Source organism: Podarcis liolepis, assembly GCF_965112155.1.
Source record: "Podarcis liolepis genome assembly, chromosome: 5".
In the NCBI taxonomy this organism is placed as follows: domain Eukaryota; kingdom Metazoa; phylum Chordata; class Lepidosauria; order Squamata; family Lacertidae; genus Podarcis; species Podarcis liolepis.
The window spans coordinates 31,338,147-31,360,029 of record NC_139556.1 but is presented as its reverse complement, the minus strand read 5'-3'; the positions used below and the strand labels follow the sequence as shown (position 1 = coordinate 31,360,029).

Below are 21,883 nucleotides of genomic sequence, written 5' to 3'. Positions count from 1 at the left end.
TGCACAGTCAAGAGCAGTAGCATTCCCCTGCCCCCTTACACTCTAAAAAAGGCAATGGGGAAAGAGAGAGAGAGAAGGCAAGGGGAGGGAGTCACAAGCAAATACATTACCTCATATTTGGGCCCCCTAATGGGTTTCCCATAAGCCCACCCCCATCCCATCTGTATCTTCTGCACATTCCCTCACGTATATCTATTCACACCCCCTCCCCAAAGCTCCAAATTCCCCCCTCAAAATTTGGCCCATAACTTTAGGACTACATGTAGCTTCCCCGTTTGTTACCCCATCCCCATTCACCTGCACCCAGCTCTGGTATTCTGTTTCCAGGTCGAGGGGTGATGGCAAGAGCGCATGTGTCAATGGAAGTGGGATGCAAGTTCTGTGGGCCCAGGTTTTATAGGGCTATTTAAGCAGTTGGACTGAGGTTTCCAGTGCAAGTACAATCTGTTCAGTATTGTCAATGAGGCAGCATTTTTAATGCTTAAAATACAGAATGTTACTTGTTAATTTTTATAGGACATATTGGTCTTCCAGCAATAGGGTCACTGGTGAATAACGGAAAAGCTAGTACAGATGAAGATTGGACCCTGCGGGGAAATGCATATTAATTGACTCTTACAGAATTTATGCATTGTCAAAAAGTTGCTTAGAGATAACTAAATCTTACATGGAGTCTTGATAAACCCTCAACATTTCAGAGTTGTTTTCACTGAACAAGAACTCTGGATTCACCAAGAATTTGCCAAGAGCTTTGGCAAAATATATTCAAAAGAACATCTCACAGCTCTGGTAAATACTTCCAGAAGGGTAAAAAAAATCCCTACCAGCAATTTTTCAGTTCTCGATGAAAAGGTTCACATTTGTTTAAGATATGTCATTGCATAGATATGACTGCCTAAGTAGCAGTGTGGCATCCTTGCATTGACTGCAGAATTAGGTGAGATCATCCATGCCATTCATTTGGAAGGCAAAGTCAGCATACCATAGGGCTTGGAGCAGACTTGGGAAAAGGTACTATCTGCAATATATATAAAAAAATCATCTTGACTAAACTAACTAGTGATAGCAGTGTAAATCTAGTCAGAAGTCAATCTGTGCTGAGTTCAGCATGTGGCATCAACCACTTACTCAACTGATCCAGTCCACAGCAACGTCAGTAAAACTCTGCATAGGTTGACTAAAAACTGTAGTTGCCATGAGCTGAAATTATACTTGTCCGTTTTGGTCTATTCATCCTGATTTGCTTGCACCGTGTTCATGCAGGTTAGACTATATCCAGTCTTTTTTATCATTCATTCTGGTTTTTTTGCAGGAAAGTTATACAACAATGAACATCCTGATTTGCTTATGTGGTGTTTACACATTTCCCTGTTAATTTATCATTCCACACATTTCAGATCTAACGGCAAAAAGTCCGGGGGGGGGGGTTCGGGCTAGGACAATAGAGTTGTTTAAATCAGTTGAGTTGCACAAACCTAAAATTCTAGTATGCACTTCAATCCTTCCCACAGAATACTGGAGTCTGGAGGCAACCTTTGTGTATGTTTACGATTACATAATAGACCGAAAAAATGCATGAGTGACTGCATCTCCCACAGTGGACCCCCTCCATTACTTTTGTCTGTCGTATTGTTTCAACAACATCCTCTCAATATAGAACTGAATCAAGACAGGATTGAATCCTGCATTTTCTTACATGCTGTTTACATGCTATAGACCAAAATTATAGATTTAGATAAGTCAAGTCCTCTCTGCATTGCAGATGTAACACCAGTTGTGCTTTGCTCTAGGGTCTGAGGATTGTTTTTTAAAAAGTGAAAAAGCTGTCTAAGCTTGTATCCATCACTGCAGCTAAGTGACTTTGCATATTTGCCTACAGTGATTGTCTTCTGATTAGGTAAAAAAGAATGTATACTGTGGAACAGTAAAATCTGGGGTTTGCTGCATGTAATAGTAAAAAACAAATACACTTATAATGAAGCTATCTTTTAAGAATTTAAGGATTTTATTTTCTAAGCAGCCTGCCCAATCATATTGTAAGCTCATATTTACCAGGGTGGTTTAAGAATGTAGTCTTTTATTCTCTTTCTGAACCAAGGCAAAGTTCCATCTAGGCTAGGACTCTGTTTTCAACAGTAGCCAACCAGCTGCTGTTGTGTAGTGCCCAAAGTAGATGATAGCTTTCCTCTATGGACAGTTATATGTTTTAAAAGTATGTGTGCTCAGGGTTAGGCATGAATCTTTAGGCATCAGAGCCAGCCCTACCGTTGGGCTGAGTTCAGGAGACACTTCAGGTGGCAGATGCTCTGGAGGAGGGAGTAGCTGTGTTGCAGGACTGGGCCTGTAGCTTCTCCTGCTATTACTAAGGTAGCCTACTGTCCTCAGATATGGTGGAGTTAATGGCAGAATGAATCCAACACAATCTTGGCTACAGTTGCACCATATTGATTCCCCCATTGACATAGCCCACCCCCTTTAAGTAACAAACAGCAATGCATGCCATTGGGAAGCAAGATCAGCAGCACAGCCATGCCTGCACTGCTCAGTTGGCTGCTCCTGATTGAAGTAATTCTCAACTGCCAGGCTGATTGGCTTCTGTTCACTTGTGAGACAGGGTATGTGTGTCCATTTCCACAGGTCAGGAAGGGTGGAGTTTGAATAAGAGTCATTGCTTCAGTAATGAAGCATCTTATTTATTTTTATTTATTTATTTATTTATTTACGGCTATTAGCCCATAAAATATGTACAAACATAAAAAAGCACAAAGGCTTAAAAACCGAAATATCTGACAACAGAAGGTGAACACTGCGATGCAAGGGTGGGTCATTGGGCAGAGCCAAATAACAGGATGTGGCCCGGAGAGCTCCAAGGGACGGTTCACAGAAAAAGGGAAACTGAAGACGAGATCCGACATGCACTCTCATCATAACTGTCCGATTAGATTTTGATGTTGTTGTTGTTTTTTGGTGGTTTTTGCGTGTGAGATAACCGCATTCAGGAATCTCGCCACCTGCAGAGTAACAGAGGGGTCTGTATCCTGCAAAAGCAGTGCGGCGTGTGACTCAACAGGCCTGCCAACCAAGCGCAGTAAAGCAGGGCCCAGGAATTTAGTCCTGGCTATGCTATGTAGGGGACAGTTGAACATTATGTGTGGAAGAGATTCAACAGTTTTCCCATCACACACGCATAGCGGAGACACCAAACCCTTGGAAAATCTGTGGCTCAGCAGGTTCGATGGAAGGACATTGAACCTTGCACGAATAAATGCAAGTCGGTGTGGTACTGATGAAAGAGATGACATGTATGATGGAAGGTCAAGTGGTGGGGTTATTCCGTGATACCTGGGGGAGCAGACACCCCCACCTCTGGCAAGGTTGTGTTGATTTTCAATGTCTGCTAATCTTTGCTCAATGAGGCTTTTAGCTGAGCGTAAGTTCATCTTTAGGGAGTCCGCTGGGGAAATTCCGATGCTCAGAAGTTTGGCATGGATTTTCCCTACCCACGGATTAACAAATTCGTCCCGCCAGAGGCACTGAAAAAGGTAATGGTCGGGAAGCCTATGCCAGCTGGACAGCCAATAGCCAAAGACTCGCTTCCAGATGACAGTCTCCAATGTTGCAATACTTAACTCCAGACGTATGGCTGCGTTGCTCACACACATGGGGAGTTTCAGGAGGCGACGGAGAAACTGATTCTGCAATGTCTCCAGCAATGTTAAATTGGACCCGGGGGCCCAGAGCGGGGCAGCATAGCAGAGGGTGGAAACCACTTTTGCGTGGTATACCTTCAATGCAGAGGGGATGTGGGAGGCTCCGTCAGCCGCAAAAAATTGGAGTAGAGCATAAAGTATTGTTTTCCCTTTGTTTAGTAAATACTGTATCTGTGGCTTCCAGCTTAGGTTGTAGTGAAAAAAGACTCCCAGGTATTTAAATTTAAAAACCTGTTCTAATTGGACTCCATCTAACTTCCAGATGTAAGTTTTCCGAGACCTGGTAAAGACCAGGACTTTAGATTTCCCATGATTAATTGTCAGATGGTTGATGCAATAAGCCGCAAAAATCTTTAGAGCTCTGCATAAACCGACTCTAGAGTAGGAAAGGATCGCTGCATCATCGGCGTATAGGAGCAAAGGGCAGCGAAAATCGGCTAGGCGGGGGGCATGAATGTTGGCTCGAGACTCATTCAGAAAGAGCTTCATATCGCTAATAAACAGGTTGAAGAGGAGTGGGGCCAAAATGCAGCCTTGGCGCACACCTCTATTTATTGGGACCTCGTTGGATAGGTTTCCCGCAGGTGTGAATCTCACTCTAGCCGACGACCCGTGGTGTAATTGGGTTATAAGCCATAACAGTCTTCTATCTATGCCCCATCTCTCTAGTTTCTTCCATAGACAGTTTCTTGGGATACTGTCGAAGGCGGCCTTTAGGTCTATGAAAGCGACACATAGGCGCCCCCGCCTCGGGGCAGAATATTTTCTGGCAAGATGATACATAATTACCATATGGTCAGAGGTTGAGTAATTGTTCCTAAAGCCCGCTTGCTCATGGCCAATCAGATTTGAGTCGTTTGCCCAATGAGACAGCTTAGACAGCAAAAATTTTGCATAGATTTTCCCGATGATAGACAAAAGGCTGATGTTCCGATAGTTCTCCGGGTCAGCAGGGGGACCCTTTTTATGGACTGGCACGATCACGGCCTCCTTCCATGACCTAGGGATAAGCCCCGTAGAATTAATTGCGTCAAAGACTTTGGCCAGAATTTCAGCCCACCACCTTGGTTGCGCAACAATAGCCTCAGCAGGGACTAGATCCGGCCCAGGGGCTTTGCCCGTTTTCAGATCTAATATCAAGTCCATTATCAGGTCTGGGTCGGTAGAGGGCCACAAAGGTAGATGGTCGGCTCGGAATTTCGTGGATGAGTTGGATTCCTCTGCCAAGGAGAAATATTTACTCAAGAATTTTTCCCATGTGGGCGCAGGGATAATCGTCAGTGGGTACTTCCTTCCTCTTATGTTTATCAGAGCCCAAAATTCCTGTGGTCTGCGGGATCTAGAGGCCGCTATCAAGGCTCGCCAACGCTTTTGATGCCACTCGCGTTTGGCCAGCTTTAAAGTCTGTTTGTATGCTCTTTTGGCTTGTAAATAGGAGGATGGTAGAGCTTGGGCATTAGAGTTTTTGTATTCATTATAGATGGAACGAAGAAGGGATCTTGCTTGTTTGCAAGAGGTGTTAAACCAAGGGGCCCCAGCACTGCAATGCGCCAATGAAGCATCTTAACTTTGGACCTTGTATAGGAACTGGAGGCTCCCTCCATTCCTGCTCTCAGTTAGGCCCTGTTCTGAGCAGGTGTTTGCATGTACTTACCTTCTCTCTTCCCAAGCTGCCCCATATGCAGCTAGCCAGGAACTTCAGTGGTGGCTCTGTAGTTTCTACCTGCCTTGTCATCTCCTCTGTTCCTATGACTGCAGGAGTTGGGAAGCAGCTGTGTGTCTGAGAGATGCAAGTGCTGGCCAAGAACTGAAGCATTTGGTGTAGGCACTCCAGTCCTGGGGCAGAGATGTCCCAGTCCCATGACTCTTCTGTGTTACTGGCAGTATGGAGATCTGCTGGAGAGTCCTGCACCTCTTGCTCCTTTTCTGAGCAGGGCTGACCCCTAGGAGACAGCACTCTGTCCTTCACTTCATGCAGTAAAGTGCCTTGCACTGGCCTTATGTGCATATTCAGAGTCAGGATGCCATTGCCTGGGAGCAACAACAGGGGAGGGTGGTTGCTTTTCCAGCACTGTCTGTTGGTTTATTGGGCATGTATGTTTGACCATTGTGGAAATAGGATGGTGATCTAGATGGGCCTTTCGTATAATCTGGCTGCATTCTCATTATGTAAATTAAAATGATCTTGGGTAGTGGGGATGGAAATTATTGTGGTCTTGGAGAGTAAGCAGTACTGGGCTAGACAGAGTCATGGTACTACTAATTACAAGGCCACATCATTCATATATATTCTGCTACAGCACTTGAAAAGTACCCACAAAGAGAAGGATTTTGAACAGTTTGATAGGAGAGAGACTCTTAAAGTACAGGGATCAGGGATGTTGTATAATCAATGTGTCATTCACAATTTCATGAGCATTTTCAATTTTGTGAATTACTGCAGAATACTAAATTAGGTAAAGGATAAATGCATATTCTTTCCAGGAAAAAGGTCCTAGGGGCTGAGAAAGCTCTCTAAATGGGACTCTGAAGAGCCACTGCCTGTCAGCATAGGGCATCCTTCCCTAACCTGGTGTCCTCCAGATGTTCTGCGCTATAGCTCTCAGTAGCGCCAGCTGCACTATAAAAAAATTAGGTGACAGGAGTGAAAAATAACAAATGAAAGCAAGTGTGTATATGTCTGTAATAAAACTATTTCATCTAGAATTTAATTAGTTCAACCATTAGTTCTAATTTGTCATTAGAGCTTGTTGTGGTCAGAATTTCTGTAGATGTCACACAAAAGCTTATATATTTTCGGTGTAGTGAAGCCATCCAGGATTCTCTGTCTTGGAATAAAAAGCCTTTGGTGGTGGTGATTTTTTAAAGTCTTGTGGTGGTTTCCAAACATGAGAATCACCACCTCAGCACTAACTTATTTTAGCATTTGGGTCACCTGGGCATATTTTTCTAAACAATACATAAACTACTAGAAAGTGTTCCATTCTGCATGTTTCAAACAACCTATGAGAGATGTTTGCGCAAACAAGTTCTTGCTAGACTTGGTTGTTCTAGAAACCAGTTTTACTTCCAGTTTTACTTCTAGTATAGCCAGCACAAGCTATACTAGAGCTTTCCAAACTGTGTGTCGTGACACGGTAGTGTGTAGGTGTGTCATGGAAATGCTCCCCGTGCTCTTCACGTCACGGGGCAGGAAAGGGGCTAGTTTAAACTCTGGTTTGCTAGTAAAACTGAGTTACTGTGTTGCGAAATGATGCACGTCTAAAAAGTGTCTCACCAACATGAAAAGTTTGGAAAGCTCTGAGTTATACTGTTTTGTCTTTTGGTATTCATAAATCAAACTAAGAACAGGAGAAACACAGGGCAATTGTAGTCAAACCCAATTCCTTGTTAGCTCAGAATTCAGCACATACAATCTTTATGAGCAATCACTCTTTCAATATAAAGTTATATTCATCTTTAAAAGCAATTTGAATAAATGCAGTCTGTTTCTATGCAAATAGGGGTGAGTGTTTGGTAATGCACAACTCAAGATGTGTGGATAAATAAATGATTAGAGGCAGACCTACACAGACATTCTCATCATACAGGCCTGGCATTTGAATTCTAACTTGAAAATGTAGGGAGCTTTCTTGGAAAATGCAAGTGTCTTTTAATCCCAGGAAAAAAGAGTTGGGTCACTTAACTGACTATATCAAATAACATGCAATTATTATGAAGCAATAAGGAGCATAACTAAAATATGTGTTTGCAAAGTCAGGCTTTGGAACACTTGCTATGGTCTGAGAGAGACAAATGAGGTATCAGATTAAATCAAAGTGTCTAGCTGATGAACTATGGGTGGTATTCAACAAATTTTTACTTAAGAGTAGACCAAATGACATTAATGAAAATGACTTAAGTGAGGTCTAGCAATTTCATTTGGTTTATTCTGAGTAAAAGTTGAATACTTTTTGCAAAATTTACCCCAAAATTAGAGCAATGGGTGGGACAGGTGAAAGAAAGTGGCAAATGCCAGCAGAGTTTTTCATTGCCAATTTTTATTGGTTGTAAGCGGTCTAACTTCAGTTGAGGCCTAACCTCAACAACTAAAGATTTATGGAATGCTAATGGACACTTTCAGCTGCTCAGATGTCAAAACAACAGCAGCAGCACACACGCCTTAGTGGCAGATGAGGCTGTGTGCTTTTGGTAAAGAGATATAGCAGAGAAGAGAGCAGATTGTTGAAGTGTTAGTCAGCTATTAAACAGAAGTGGACAACATGATTAGGCAGCACTGGTCACCTGACCTCCAGCTGATTACATGGTCCCAATTTCTCTGGAGAATTGCGAGAGATCATTTGCACACACGTAACTCTAATATGTATCCTAACGAATTATTAGGATAATGTGGTGAAATCAGCCTCCTTTTACAAGTCTCATAGGTTACTTTGTAACATTTGTTTTTAATAATCACAAACCATTCTGTGATAGCAACACTGCATGTAAGCCATGCATAACTGTCACAAATATAACATCCAAGAAAATCAGGAATGATCAGTGCAAAATATGGGGGTAAAACAGTCTGGCTGTACACATTCAGTTATATAATTATATGCTTCACAAAAACTAGTTAAATAGGCTGAAATAATAGCTCACGTTCTTGAATTCTTCACATTTTTCTTACATGTGCATTCATTGTGGAAGTGGGGACAATATGCCACCTACATTAGGTCCAGGCGGAAGTCTGGTATTCTGTCACAGGTGTATGACATCTTTAAAGTTCATGCATAAGAATAATGTCATGTTCTTTTCACAGACCCCAGAAGAACTTGAAGATGTCTCTGATCTTGAAGACGATCATGATGCACACAGCCGCACCAGTACTCAAACTGAAGGGAAAACAGACAGGGTATGTACCAAAGCCATTTTATTCAAAAATAGTTGATCAAACTGCCTGTATTGTTTGTCCTTTAAGGAGTCTTATCATGAATAATGCCAAAATATTAACTCCTTTCGCCAGTAGATTTCTGGAAAAAGCATATGAAATCCAGAGTGAAATTAGTTATGAACTGAATGAGAAAAGGCTGAAGTTCTCAATGCTGGTGTGTGTGTTCAATTTGCTTGTGAAATGCCCACTCAAAATTGGAAAGGTGCTCATTCCTTGAAGGGCTGATTGTTATTATTGAGCGTTCATATTCTTGTATGTTGTTCGAATACAAAAGGAAATTAGTTTTAAACAGTTTGGCTAGTGCTGCTTTGTTGTAGTTCTCTCCTTGCAGCCTGGCTCTTATGGAGACTCTTCACACTCCCAGAATTTAAGCTAACCTACATTGCTCAGATAACTAGGCAATGTGAAATCTCCCATGAAGGGAGTACACCTGTATTTGTGAATCTGACAGATGCTGTAGTGTCATATTCAGTTTTAATGGAACATGAAATATAAAATTTCATTGGGAACTATTTTACTGTGAAAAGTAAAAGGTAGCATTTCCACTTCTCTCCATCACAGCTTGGGAGTGGGAGTGGGGAAGACAACCTTTGGAGAGCAAACAGTGAGATTTCCAACCTTTCCAATCATAATTCTGAGCAGAGGGGTGGTAGCACAATCTTTTACACTTCACAGAAAGATAAGTGAAAGGTAAAAAGCAGAATTTCCAGGACTGCCCCCTCTCACCTTTAGGGTAGGTATGGTGCAGAATACCAAATCCAAAGAATCGAGAAAACACTTTATCTTCCAATCTTACTGCTGAGATCAGGAGATAAAGCTGTGGGGGCTGGTGGGCCACTTCCTGAATCTTGCTGGGCTGAATCTGGCCCACAGGTTAGTCATCCCTTTTATGTAATTTATATCTTGATCTCCCTGACATCAAGTGATACAAGATGGGATAGAAATATTTGAATAAATAAAGCATGCACCCACTACCTTGCCCGCAGCTATAGATGTAAAGCAGCTGATTCAGAAAAAGAGAGTCCAAGTGGTGTAGTTCCAGATGCTCCTTCTTGCAGCTTGATTTCCTCTGGGTTTTCAGTCCCATTGTGAACAAAAATAGAGTTTTCTGAGCGCTAAAAGCAAGAAACAAGCACCCTCCCTTGTTCCTTGCATGCTGCTTCTGTTAAGACCTTATCAGTTCCAGTTCCCTACATCAGAGAGACCCACCATTCCAGGAAGACAATCAGAAGAATGACAGCTGAATGTCAGGGTTTGCCAAACAATTTGTCTCTAGTTGAATTGTTTATCCTGTTTACAATAAGCCAAGGTTTTCTGCATCCTGGAAAAATCTCTCTCTCTCTCTCTCTCTCTCTCTCTCTCTCTCTCTCTCTCTCTCTCTCAGAGACACACACACACACACACACACACACACACACACACCTAAACTTGTGTACACCACAATTCCTTTTATTTTAAATAGTCTCTGGGGACATCATTTTAATAATATTAACTCCTGTTATTATGGGATACACCTTAGTTAATATACAAGAGATAACAGTTTGCTACCCTATCATTCATTAAATTTTCAGAAACTGAAACAAAACAGTAGGAACGGTACCAGTCAAAGTAGCAAACCCCCTTTTGGCTTTTAAGTTGCAGTGCCTTTCTAGCAATAAAATGACAGTCTTCTCAGATTGCAGTAGCAACTTTATAGGACCCAGCCAGCCATAATCTGAGATATATATGCTCTCCTAGGAGCCTGTACGTACCATCTTGAGAATTACCACTCATTGGGATTAGCTCACCTGCTGCTGCACAAGTACAATTTTCTCTGTGCAAGGAATGACATAAAGTTGGATAAACATCCAAACTGGCCAGATGGCTGCTGAACAGATGCCAAATGGGTGATGCCCTTTTGCACTATGCTTTGGCAGCTGCCCAAAGCACCTGTCCTGATCAACAGCTGTCTTCTACACAGTCTCCAGGAGCAAAGTCGTCTTCTGCCCAGGTGAAAGAGCGTTCAGAGCGTTCATTGCTTCCACAATGGTGTCCAATAGTAACAGAATGTTGGCAACTTCCATGCAGTCTCTGTATAGAATGAATGCAGATAATCAGGGCATAAGTGATTATACCTACTCTTTCTTCAATTCATTATGTTAGACTTTGGAAAAAAATGTATCAATATTCTAAAGGAACAGTGCAAATATTTAAAATCAGTTAATTCCCCAGGGTTTAACTGTGACTTTCCAGTGTTCTTAAAACACACTGTGTGAAATGATGTGAAGGATAGGTGGCTTCCCATGAAGCAAGACACAGTGATAACAGTAATAACTTTTACTGAACTAAAAGAACTGGACAACTAGGGCAAAGCAGCTGCTTATATACTTTTCTGAAGGCCTGGGCCACTCCCACTCTCAATGTGTCTAAACTCCAAGCTTCGAATCATAAAGAGTTTACGGGCCAATGGCTATAGCCCCAATCTTGAAAAATTCTGTGATTGGATATGTATTGGGCTAAGAATCCTTAGTTCAGACTCAAGCTCAGGCAAACACAGGCCACTGAATACATAACACAATGATTCCTAAACTAAACACTTGGCAATTAAGATACCACTGCTGCCCAATTTAGTCTGAATTGTGCCTTAAAACTATTACCTTTGGAGTTTGAGATAAATAAGGGATTTCCTTAAAATAGTTTCCATGCGGAATAATTGTTGGTGTAATTTGGAAAAATGGGTGAAATTGCAGGAAGGGATGCTGACAAGATTTGTTCATTAATTGAATTTATATCCCACTCTTCCTCAAAGGAGCCCAAGGTGGTAAACCTAATTCTCCTCCTGCTTCCCATTTTATGCTCATAACCACATTGTGAGGTAGTTTTGGCTGAGAGTGACTATGGTTTCAGATTTGGGTTTCAGTCCGGAGGCTGAGAATTTGCCTAGGAAAAGGTCTGCTGCTTCTCTTCCTGTTGCCAACTGTCTGTATATGGTACTCACTGCCTACTGTTATTGCTGAATGATGCCATGCCACTCCCATTAGGACTGCATCATTCATTGTACATGTGTGCTCAAGCTCCCATATGGAAAAATCTGTTGGTGGGGAAAATACAAATTGTGGTGCAAACATGGCAATAGTGGCACAGCAACGTAACAACAGCCCTCCTGGGTCAAGCCACTGGCCCATCTAGTTCAGTTGTTCCCTCAGGAGTCTGATGTCTGATGCTGATGGGATAACCCACAAGCAAGGCATGGGCACAACAGCACTCAGTCCACCTGAGAGCACCCACACCTGGTATTCAGAGGCCTAATGCCTACGCCAGTGGAAGTAGAACATAGCCATCCTTGTCCCCCATGAATTTGTATTTAAAAATTGCCCTTCAATTTTATATAATTTAAATTTGATTTTTTTATTTATTAAATTTGTCTTTTTAAGTGATCCAAGCTGGTGGCCATCACTGACTCCCATTGAAGTAAATTTCAAAGTTTACTATGCATTAGGATGGATTGCAGGGGATAGATAACAGTGATTCTTGAACTGTGCATTAAATGGTAAACGGGGAAGCTTGGTGGTTTTTAGACAATGGTGCGGTGGTGGCTGGTTTCAAGTTCAAGAGACAATAGAAGTCATTCCAGAAAACACATTCAAACATTTACAATACAGTAAAGCGGGTGGCGCTGTGGTCTAAACCACAGAGCCTAGGGCTTGCCGATCTGAAGGTGTGATTCGAATCCCCGTGATGGGGTGAGCTCCTGCTGCTCCTGCCAATCTAGCAGTTCAAAAGCACATCAAAGTGCAAGTAGATAAATAGGAACTGCTCCGGAGGGAAGGTAAACAGCGTTTCATTGCAATGCTCTGGTTTGCCAGAAGCGGCTTTTTTTCATGCTGGCGACATGACCCGGAAGCTGTACGCCGGCTCCCTCGGCCAATAAAGCGAGATGAGTGCCGCAACCCCAGTCGTCCACGACTGGACCTAATGGTCAGGGGTCCCTTTACCTTTACAAACAATAAAGTAAGCATGCAAAACTATATATATAAAATCAAACTGAGCCATTTTCAAGTTACAATGGTCTTAACTTGTGCATTTCTCTTCACCACTCAACCTTCTACTTTGAAGTTATGGTATGGAATGGTATTAACTGATCAAGCACCTAAGATACTTAATGTAGTGAAGTGATCTCATAGTATACTGGACCTTATTGTGACACTAAGCCCAGCAGTGTATCCCAAACTTCTGAATGGGATTAAGAGCCTAATTTAAATGGATAAGCAGATGCATAGGTGAGAAGGCAAAGGGTTTGTATTTTTGTTTTGACAGTGAGAACCAAACAGATATTTTATATTTTACATATAAAATTGGATTCACAGACAAGCTGTTTGTGTAACTTTGAGAACTCTTGTAGTGATATGATTGTTATGCAGAAGATGCCTGACACGATTTCACAGTAGCTCCTGCTTGCCCTTCAACCTCCTTGCCTCCATATCTTTTCTCTTATGAAAATGCATTTGCAGATGCATTGTAGTCTCCAAACAGCTCTGCTACACTTGAATTTAACAGGCTTCTTTGACCCCACATGCTCCCTGCACCAGAATCATGATTTATTTTATATGTCCTTTTGGAGAAGGGCTATTTGAGAGGGATTTTCTTTTGTTCACTTTTGTGTTCAGTAATATTTAAAAATAAATCCACAGTGGAAATAGTTTAGCAAGGCTGTGTGGGTTCTGGATAAGGAAACTGAAGTGAGAAGCCAGCAAAACATATATTTTAAAAAAACCCAACAATTTCCCATAATTGTTTTTGCTACTTTAAAAATTGTTTAAATCAAGTTGTCCCAACATTCTGAGTTGGGATGATAGACTTTCATTCCGGCTGAGCTGGGCTTGGGGCTTATGCCAGTGTAGACCCACCTGAGCTTGGGGATCCATTGGATCCTGGCAGATCTTGGGATTGAATTACCCCCTCAGTGGGTACAGGATTGCAGCCTGAATAATAATAATAATAATAATAATAATAATAATAATAATAGTAGTAGTAGTAGTAGTAGTAGTAGTAGTTTTTAGGTTTCCCCAGCTACTCTGGGCAGCTCCCAACAGAGGACAAAAAACAGAATAAAACATCAAACATTAAAAACTTCCCTAAACAGTGATGCCTTCAGATGTCTTTTAAAAGTTGGATAGTCGGATAGTTGTTTATTTCCTTGACATCTGATGGGAGGGCGTTCCACAGGACGGGTGCCACTACCAAGAAGGCCCTCTGCTTGGTTCCCTGTAACCTCACATCTTGCAGTGTGGGAACCACCAGAAGGCCCTTGGTGCTGGACCTCAGTGAATATCCTCCTCCTGTTGTTCTCTTGAATGGGGAACCATACTTCTATAAGGCTCCACAGCCTCAGGGTGGACTGATGTCAGATTAATCTGATTATGTATTTAAAATTCAGTCTAAGTTCACAGCATGTTGGTTGGTATACATAAAAATATTCAGGAATTTGTTTTTCATTGAAGCGAAATTGCTATAATGTTAATTAACCATCTGTTATGCATATCCTTAATGTATCACACAAAATCTAAACTTATTTTACTGTCCTGTAATCTGAATGGATTTTATAATCAGGATGAAGAGTGAGAAGTTGTCCAATTTCTAACACAATAGCAGCCAGAAAATGTATGCCTGAAAGTATGTCACTTAAAATGGATTCTGAAAAATTATTTAGGCATTATTCCTCTAAGCAAGGAGTAGCAATTATTTTAGCACATACAATACATGCAGCTGTTAAGAGGGCAGTCACCTGAGCTCTAACAATGCATTGGTGAACTGATGCCCCTGCCTTTGAAGAGGCAAAATTTCCATATGGGAGGAAAACAGTGAAGCAGTCTGGTCTGGAATGTGATGGGTACCTTTTTCAGGAAAGTGGCTGGCAACATGTGGGCATGATGGGTGTCTTTTAGTCTTTTTGTCAGATGAGCAGGAGCTGCAGTAGGGTACACAGACCACATTCTCTCTCCTAAAGATGGACAACATTAACATGAAGTACACGCTACAGTCAGTCTTCTGGCAGGCAGCATCAGTATTAGGCAGAGGTGATGTCAAATGGGAATGTGCTGCCCCACATTTCTACCATGTGCCAGAATGCCCTCCCTCGTGGAACTTGACAAGAGGGGTGGCCAAAAGAAGGTTTTGCTACTTACCTTTTCGCTCAAGGGGAAAGAAAGATGAATAGCAACTCTATGTGCTGGAAGTGACGGGACAGGCAGGGTGCCTCCTCTTGTGCTTATTCACACTGCCTGATGGGTGGACCAGCTCTGGCATTAGGTCACAATGGAGAAACTCTCCTTTTCAGCCTCACTCCTTCAGGCAAGTGGCATCAGAAGGTGGTCACAATGGCCAGCCACTCATCTTCAGGCAGGTGGCATCATAAGGTCACCAGAATGGCCAACTTGTCTCCTTCAGGCAGAGAGACCCTTGGTGTTGCTGATAATATCAGAAGAGAGCTTTGCTCTTCCATTATGCTGTAGTAGTTGGCCATTGTGACCTCCTCCTGATGCCACCTACCGGAAGGAGAGAGACTGGCAACTGTGTTGATACCACAGTGCAGGGTAACAACCTACCTGAAAAAGACAGACTGGCCATTATAGCTCTATTTAGCCATTGCTATTTATTGTAACACACCCACTTTCTTTGTGGCAGTTTATGAAGCTGAAATCTATTGCTTTAAAGGGGACCTACTGCCACCGGGAACGCGGGTGGCGCTGTGGGTTAAACCACAGAGCCTAGGGCTTGCAGATCAGAAGATCGGCGGTTCGAATCCCTGCAATGGGGTGAACTCCCATTGCTCGGTCCTGCTCCTGCCAACCTAGCAGTTCGAAAGCACATCATAGCACATGCTAGTAGCACATGCTAGTAGATAAATAGGTACCACTTTGGCGGGAAGGTAAACGGTGTTTCCGTGCACTGCTCTGGTTCGCCAGAAGCGGCTTAGTCATGCTGGCCACATGACCCGGAAGCTGTATGCCGGGCTCCCTCGGCCAATAAAGAAAGATGAGCGCTGCAACCCCAGAGTCAGCCACGACTGGACCTAATGGTCAGGGGTCCCTTTACCTTTACTGCCACCTACCCAAATATGTGAGAGATCCACACAAGTGCAACACCCCAAGTTAAGTGAAGAACAATCTGTTTCCCTTCGCTTTCCTGTGGAATATACCCCCACTTCACCTATTATAATAGAGTGGTACCTCTGGTTACATACTTAATTAGTTCTGGAGGTCCTTTCTTAACCTGAAACCTTTCTTAACCTGAGGTACCACTTTAGCTAATGGGGCCTTCTGCTGCCGCTGCCACATGTTTTCTGTTCTCATCCTGAGGCAAAGTTCTTAACCTGAGGTACTACTTCTGGGTTAGCAGAGTCTGTAACCCAAAGTGTTTGTAACCTGAGGTGTTTGTAACCCCGAGGTACCACTGTACTTACTTGTTGGTGTGTGTCACACCAGAATCCATGGCTTTTGCTTCAAACAGTGGCACTACCTGGTATCATTTAGTAATGCAAAACATGTGATTGATTGGGAGTACAGCAAACATGTGATTGATTGAGTAGTACAGCAGATGCTTTTGATGCAAAAAGTCCCAGTTTTAGGTCCTGGCATCTTCAGGCAGAACTGGGGAAAGTCTCCTGTCTCAAATGCTGGAGAGCTACAATCAATCAGTGAAGATAATATTGCACAAGATGGACAAATGGTCTGAGACAGTATCAGGAGGCTATTTCTATGTGACTTAAGTTTCTCTGGCCGGTAAGCAAACAGCAAACTGCTGTAGAGGCAGGGACACTAGCAACACAATATTATTACATCATTCATTTTTCATTATTAAAAGGCAGCAAGGAAAAGAGGAGGAGGAGCCTTTCAAGCATGTAAAGTAAGATAGAGAACTGCATTTCTGGTTTGAATTTTAAAATTTAGTTGAATGCAGCCATGAGTCAGCTTTGGTTTCTGTTTCAGCTGAATACTTTTAAATATTGTTCCCCTTAAATATGAAAAGTCCTTAGCCATCAGAGAATATTCCCACAGAGATCCATGCCTACAGGCTGATTATTTTGTATGATTTATGAGCAGCATAGCACTGTGCTACTAAGGAAGATAGAATGAATGACCTAGAGAAACTTGCTTCTAAATATGTCCTCTGTTAAGATTTGGAATGTTTCACTACCTTGTAGTGCCAGGAAAGATCAAGAACCCCATAAAGGTCCCCCAATGTATGGGATAATCAATATTTTCTCATGCAGTTGGATGGAATTCTAAAACTGAAGGGTGGCTATATTTGCTTCTCCACGATCTGCAAGGTTTAAAATAATTTTTCCAATGTAACTAGAATTTAGTCACAGTTCAGTCTAAACGTGTTTTCTGTTTCAATCCACATAAGCTGTCCTCTCATTCTGAAAATGACAAGCACAGTAGGAAAAGGGTTGTTTTCAGTTGTGTTATTCTTACACATTTCTTTTTGTTCTCTTTAGTTTTTAAAAAATGTTCCTTGTGGTGACCAAGTAAATGGTTATATAAATCTGTAAATACATTTTTCTAAGCATGTCAGATTAGTTTAGGAATATATACCGTATTTTTTGCACCATAACACTCACTTTTTTCCTCCTAGAAAGTAAGGGGAAATGTCTGTGCGTGTTATGGAGCGAATGCCTGCAGGTGGTGGGGGGATCTGCTGCAGTCGTGAACAGAGGATCCATGGTTCCCCTTCCTTCCCTCCTCCGTGGTTACAAAGCATGGATCCACATGGATCCTCAGGATTTTTGCACTGGGCTACTCCAAACTCACTGTCAGATCACATGTCTGTGGCCACAGCATGAACCACAAAAATCATATATCTACTATTTTGTTTAGAATATTTTTTTTCTTGTTTTCCTCCTCTAAAAACTATGTGCGTGTTATGGTCTGGTGTGTGTTATAGAGCAAAAAATACGGTATCTACATATATAGATAACCATTCACAGATTAGCAGATTTCTGTTCCAATACCAGAGCAGTTTCTCTTCTCCTCAAGCATTTATTCAGAGCGCCTTTTGGCAAGGCAGATGGCATAATCATTGACAGCTGGAAAGAGGCTGGCCATCATTAAAACAAACACTAAAGACATGCTTCTAGACAATTCCTGGAAATTAAAGCATGTAAGTAGAAGGAAGAATAGAACATGGGCATTGAAAATGACTAAACAGTTTATCCGCATTTCATGCCTTTGGGAGAGAAACTGATTTTTTTTTCTTTATAGAAGTTATATGCTTAAAGTGCATCTGAATTCAGGTAATCCTGCTTGTCAGTTACTGCAGAGACTGTGAATCTGATCTAGTCACTGCTGCACCCAGGCCTGGTGTCAGCACTTGGTATGGTTGGGAAGCAACGGGGGTCCAGGTGCCACGGTAGGGCTCTTGGGGGCTGATGCTTTGCCTGCTGAAACCTCGCCACCAGTCTCCACCTCCTCTGGGTGGTGGCAGAGGTGCTGTGATTGTCTGAAAAATACCCATATGGTTGCTATATTCTATGCTCCACAATGCAAGGAATACCCACTGTCAGGCATTGCATTATGGGGCATGGCAGCTGCTTGAATCCTTTCCAGCAATTTCAGTGCCACTGTTTCTAGCTAATCCTGCTAGTCCCGAGGAGGAGGAAGTGGTTGGCAGCAGCTCTAGGAATGCCACTACAGACAGTGGGCCCAAATGACAGCAAGGGGTGATCTGTGCTGGCAGGTAACCCACAGAAAGGAGTAAGCAGAGGGCCCATCCAAGCCTGAGGATTCAGCTAATCATTCCCTTGTCTATTCTAGGATTGTATGATGAGCCTTTCACATTGAAGGGATGGGGAGCACACCACAAAACACACCCACCCACCCCAAAATAAAATACCTGGTACTTTATCCTCCATTTGTATTAAGCTGTCAATATACATGTATTTGTACTATATAATATGTATACAAGCAGCTTAATAATGAGTTATCCTGGGTAAGATGGTGGAGTCAAAACAAATGGCCCAAACTACACATGAACATATTTAAATGAAGAATATGCTTGGATCACAGTGAGTATGACAGTATCAGTAATTTAAAATTGTTGTGAAACCGAAGAGCAGTACCCACCTTTGCAACTGATACATTCCCCAGTATCAATCCACAACACTTGCCTTTCACCAGGGATGGTATTTCTGCCCCACTGTGATGATTTGCCCTGAGGATATCTCTTTACTTCCTTCTATATAGGTAGGTAAAGGTGAAGGGACCCCTGACCATTCAGTCCAGTCATGGACAACTCTGGGGTTGCACGCTCATCTTGCTTTACTGGCCGAGGGAGCTGGCGTTTGTCTGCAGGCAGCTTCTGGGTCATGTGGCCAGCATGACAAAGCCGCTTCTGGCGAATCGGAGCAGCGCATGGAAACCCCATTTACCTTCCCCCTGGAGCGGTACCTATTTATCTAATTGCACTTTGATGTGCTTTTGAACTACTAGGTTGGCAGGAGCAGGGACTGAGCAACGGGAGCTCACCCAGTTGTGGGATTTGAACCACCAACCTTCTGATCAGCAAGCCCTAGGCTCTGTGGTTTAGACCACAGGGCCACCCGAGTCCCTTATATAGGTAAATAGGTAAAGGTAAAGGGACCCGTGACCATTAGGTCCAATCGTGACTGACTCTGGGGTTGCGACGCTCATCTCGCTTTATTAGCCGAGGGAGCCGGAGTACAGCTTCCGGGTCATGTGGCCAGCATGACTAAGCCACTTCTGGTGAACCAGAGCAGAGCACGGAAACGCCGTTTACCTTCCCGCCAGAGTGGTACCTATTTATCTACTTGCACTTTGACGTGCTTTCGAACTGCTAGGTGAGCAGGAGCAACGGGAGCCCACCTCGTCGCGGGGATTCGAACCGCCGACTTTCTGATCGGCAAGTCCTAGGCTCTGTGGTTTAACCCACAGTGCCACCTGTGTCCCGCCATATAGGTAAATAGTTGCTATTAATTCCTTTGGTGAAGAGGAAAGTGCTACACTTAAACTGCCCTTTACCTCTGTTCCTGGGTGGCCTGTCCCACTAAAAGGGACCCTGGTTGTCTGGGTGTGACGTGTTTATTTATTACAATCTGTGCACAGAACACAGTGGTGCAGTTTTGACTTTTCTAAGTATCCAGTGCAGGACCAGCCAATCCTTGGGACAAATACATAGCCCAAAGATGCAGGCATCAGATCTCAGCTGTTGTTTCAAAATGACATCTTATTCAGAGCAGTCATTTGTTAATGTCCATTTGCATCCACAAAAGAAGGACACCCTCTGACAAAGGCAGATGTTTTGCAAATCAAATTATCTTACCTTGCAGGCAAAGATGACTCAGTTGCCAGAGGCAGAGAAAGAAAAGATAGCTGAGCAAGTGGCTGACTTTAAGAAAGTCAAGAGTAGACTTGATGCAGAGATTGAAATATGGGATGATACCAGCAATGACATCATCGTTCTGGCTAAACGGATGTGTGTGATTATGATGGAGATGACAGACTTCACAAGGTAATTATGCAGGATTTAAAATACATACATACATGCATACACAGAGCTAGAAGCAATTGTCACGTTCAGAGTGGAAAACACAAAAGAGTTTATAATGACAGATGACAAGTGAGTGTCACAACTAATAAAACTGAAAATTGAAGTATTCAGTGTGAAATACTGAAATGCCAAGCCGTTTAAACCATCATACTGTGCTTGCCTTTAGGGGAGAAAAAGTGATGTTTATCTTTGTCCTTTTTGTTTTCCTTTGATTTTACTTGAGGTTATTTTCTCTCGTTGATCCTTTTAGCACTGTTAAACAGTAAAGTGACCTAATGGGATTGAAGTCCTGTGGTTATGAAATTACTCAGATAAAAACAGAAAAGCTCTTGAATGTGTACAGCATTTGTTCTTCATTGTGAACTTTGGGCCTATCTATGCTAGAAATTTACATGGTTTTACTACTTGAAATGTCACAGCTTCATCAAAGAATCATGGATATGATGATATGGAGAGGGAGTAGATCCAGGGACAACAATTCCTAGTGTTCTCTGGGAATGTTATAGGAATTTAAATTGGTGGTGTAATGCAGCATTTGTGTTTCTGTACTTATGTCTGAAATATTGAAATTTTCCATAATGCTTTCAGGGTTGGGTCTACTGGTCAGAGTGCATCCAGTATCCATTTTTGCAAACTACACCTTTGCAGGCATTTTATTACCATTTAGTCAACTTTTGGATAAAAAAGATTAAAGACCTAAAGAAAACTAAAAGAGTAATAATTATATTCTGGCTGGAAACTGAAACTATTGATAGAGACTATGAGATAGACATACAGCTGCACAGGGGAATCTCCCTTTTCCCGGATAACTGCAGCTCAGTGTTTAAGGCTATGTCCCGGACTTGCTTCGTAACACATAATGGTAAGGATGCTGTGAATCCAAGGACATCTCTATACAGTATTGTGAAACATGATGTTTGGCTTGGCTGATAAGCATACATGTTGGCAGAAATGTTGTAGATATGGCTTTTATGGAAATAAATGGGAGCTCTTCCATATATATAAGGGCTTTCATGACCCCCTTCCTAATGCAGCCTCCTGTGTCACTCAAACAAGACTATTCTCAAAAGCAGGGGGACCACTCCAGGAGAATTTCCAAACAAACAAGATTTTTAAGATGTTACAGTGTGTTCTGCTTTGTTTGAAAAGTGGTATCCTTGTTGTGGTATAACATCTCAGTTCTTCTGTCGTGCAAACTTAAAATAAGCTCTTGTTTAAAACAAACAAAATCCCACCCTTATCTGCCATTATATTTTGAAATTTGCACTTTAAAACAATAGTATCAGGATGCTTCCTCAAAAACCCTTTGGCACAGGAAGACTTTGAATCTCCCTACTACTGGTACTGTAACTGTAACTGTAACTGTAACTGTAACTGTAACTGTAACTAACTAAGGCAGACTTAGAAATGAAATGGAGTGCAGTTCACAGCCACTGTTCATTTTACCAAGCAAACACTGACTTTCACTGGCCTCTCATAAAAAAAGTAAAGGACCCCACCGTTAAGTCCAGTCATGAACAACTCTGGGGTTGCGGCGCTCACCTCGGTTTACTGGCCGAGGGAGCTGATGTTTGTCCGCTGACAGTTTTTCCGGGTCATGTGGCCAGCATGACTAAGCTGCTTCTGGCGGAACTAGAGCAGTGCACGGAAACACCATTTACCTTCCCGCTGGAGTGGTACCTATTTATCTAATTGC

The 21,883-nt window shown here is 42.4% G+C and overlaps 2 protein-coding genes across 29 annotated transcripts in view; one reads left to right on the top strand and one right to left on the bottom strand.

Moving 5' to 3' along the window:
• The window catches only part of CTNNA3 (catenin alpha 3), a 541,298-nt gene that overhangs the window by 483,963 nt on the left and 35,452 nt on the right, over positions 1–21,883 (top strand). For all 8 annotated transcript variants that reach the window (XR_014525905.1, XR_014525906.1, XR_014525907.1 and 5 more), the window contains 2 exons: positions 8,509–8,601; positions 19,967–20,148. Coding sequence is in view for 5 of the 8 variants with exons in the window: in XM_083502498.1 (XP_083358624.1) it covers positions 8,509–8,601; positions 19,967–20,148 (275 nt within the window). In the remaining 3 variants the exon portion in view is untranslated. The remainder of the gene's footprint in view (positions 1–8,508; positions 8,602–19,966; positions 20,149–21,883) is intronic.
• Positions 7,078–21,883, bottom strand: part of LOC310706620 (uncharacterized protein) — a 447,399-nt gene continuing 432,593 nt past the window's right edge. For 10 of the 21 annotated variants that reach the window (XR_014525946.1, XR_014525947.1, XR_014525948.1 and 7 more), the window contains 4 exons: positions 14,514–14,620; positions 10,428–10,710; positions 9,616–9,830; positions 7,078–8,581 (listed from right to left, as the gene is read on the bottom strand). The gene's annotated coding sequence lies outside the window, so the exon portion shown is untranslated. Of the gene's footprint in view, positions 8,582–9,615; positions 10,000–10,038; positions 10,711–14,513; positions 14,621–21,883 lie in introns of all 21 variants that reach the window. The other 11 variants (XM_083502962.1, XM_083502965.1, XM_083502950.1 and 8 more) reach the window with 7 other exon arrangements.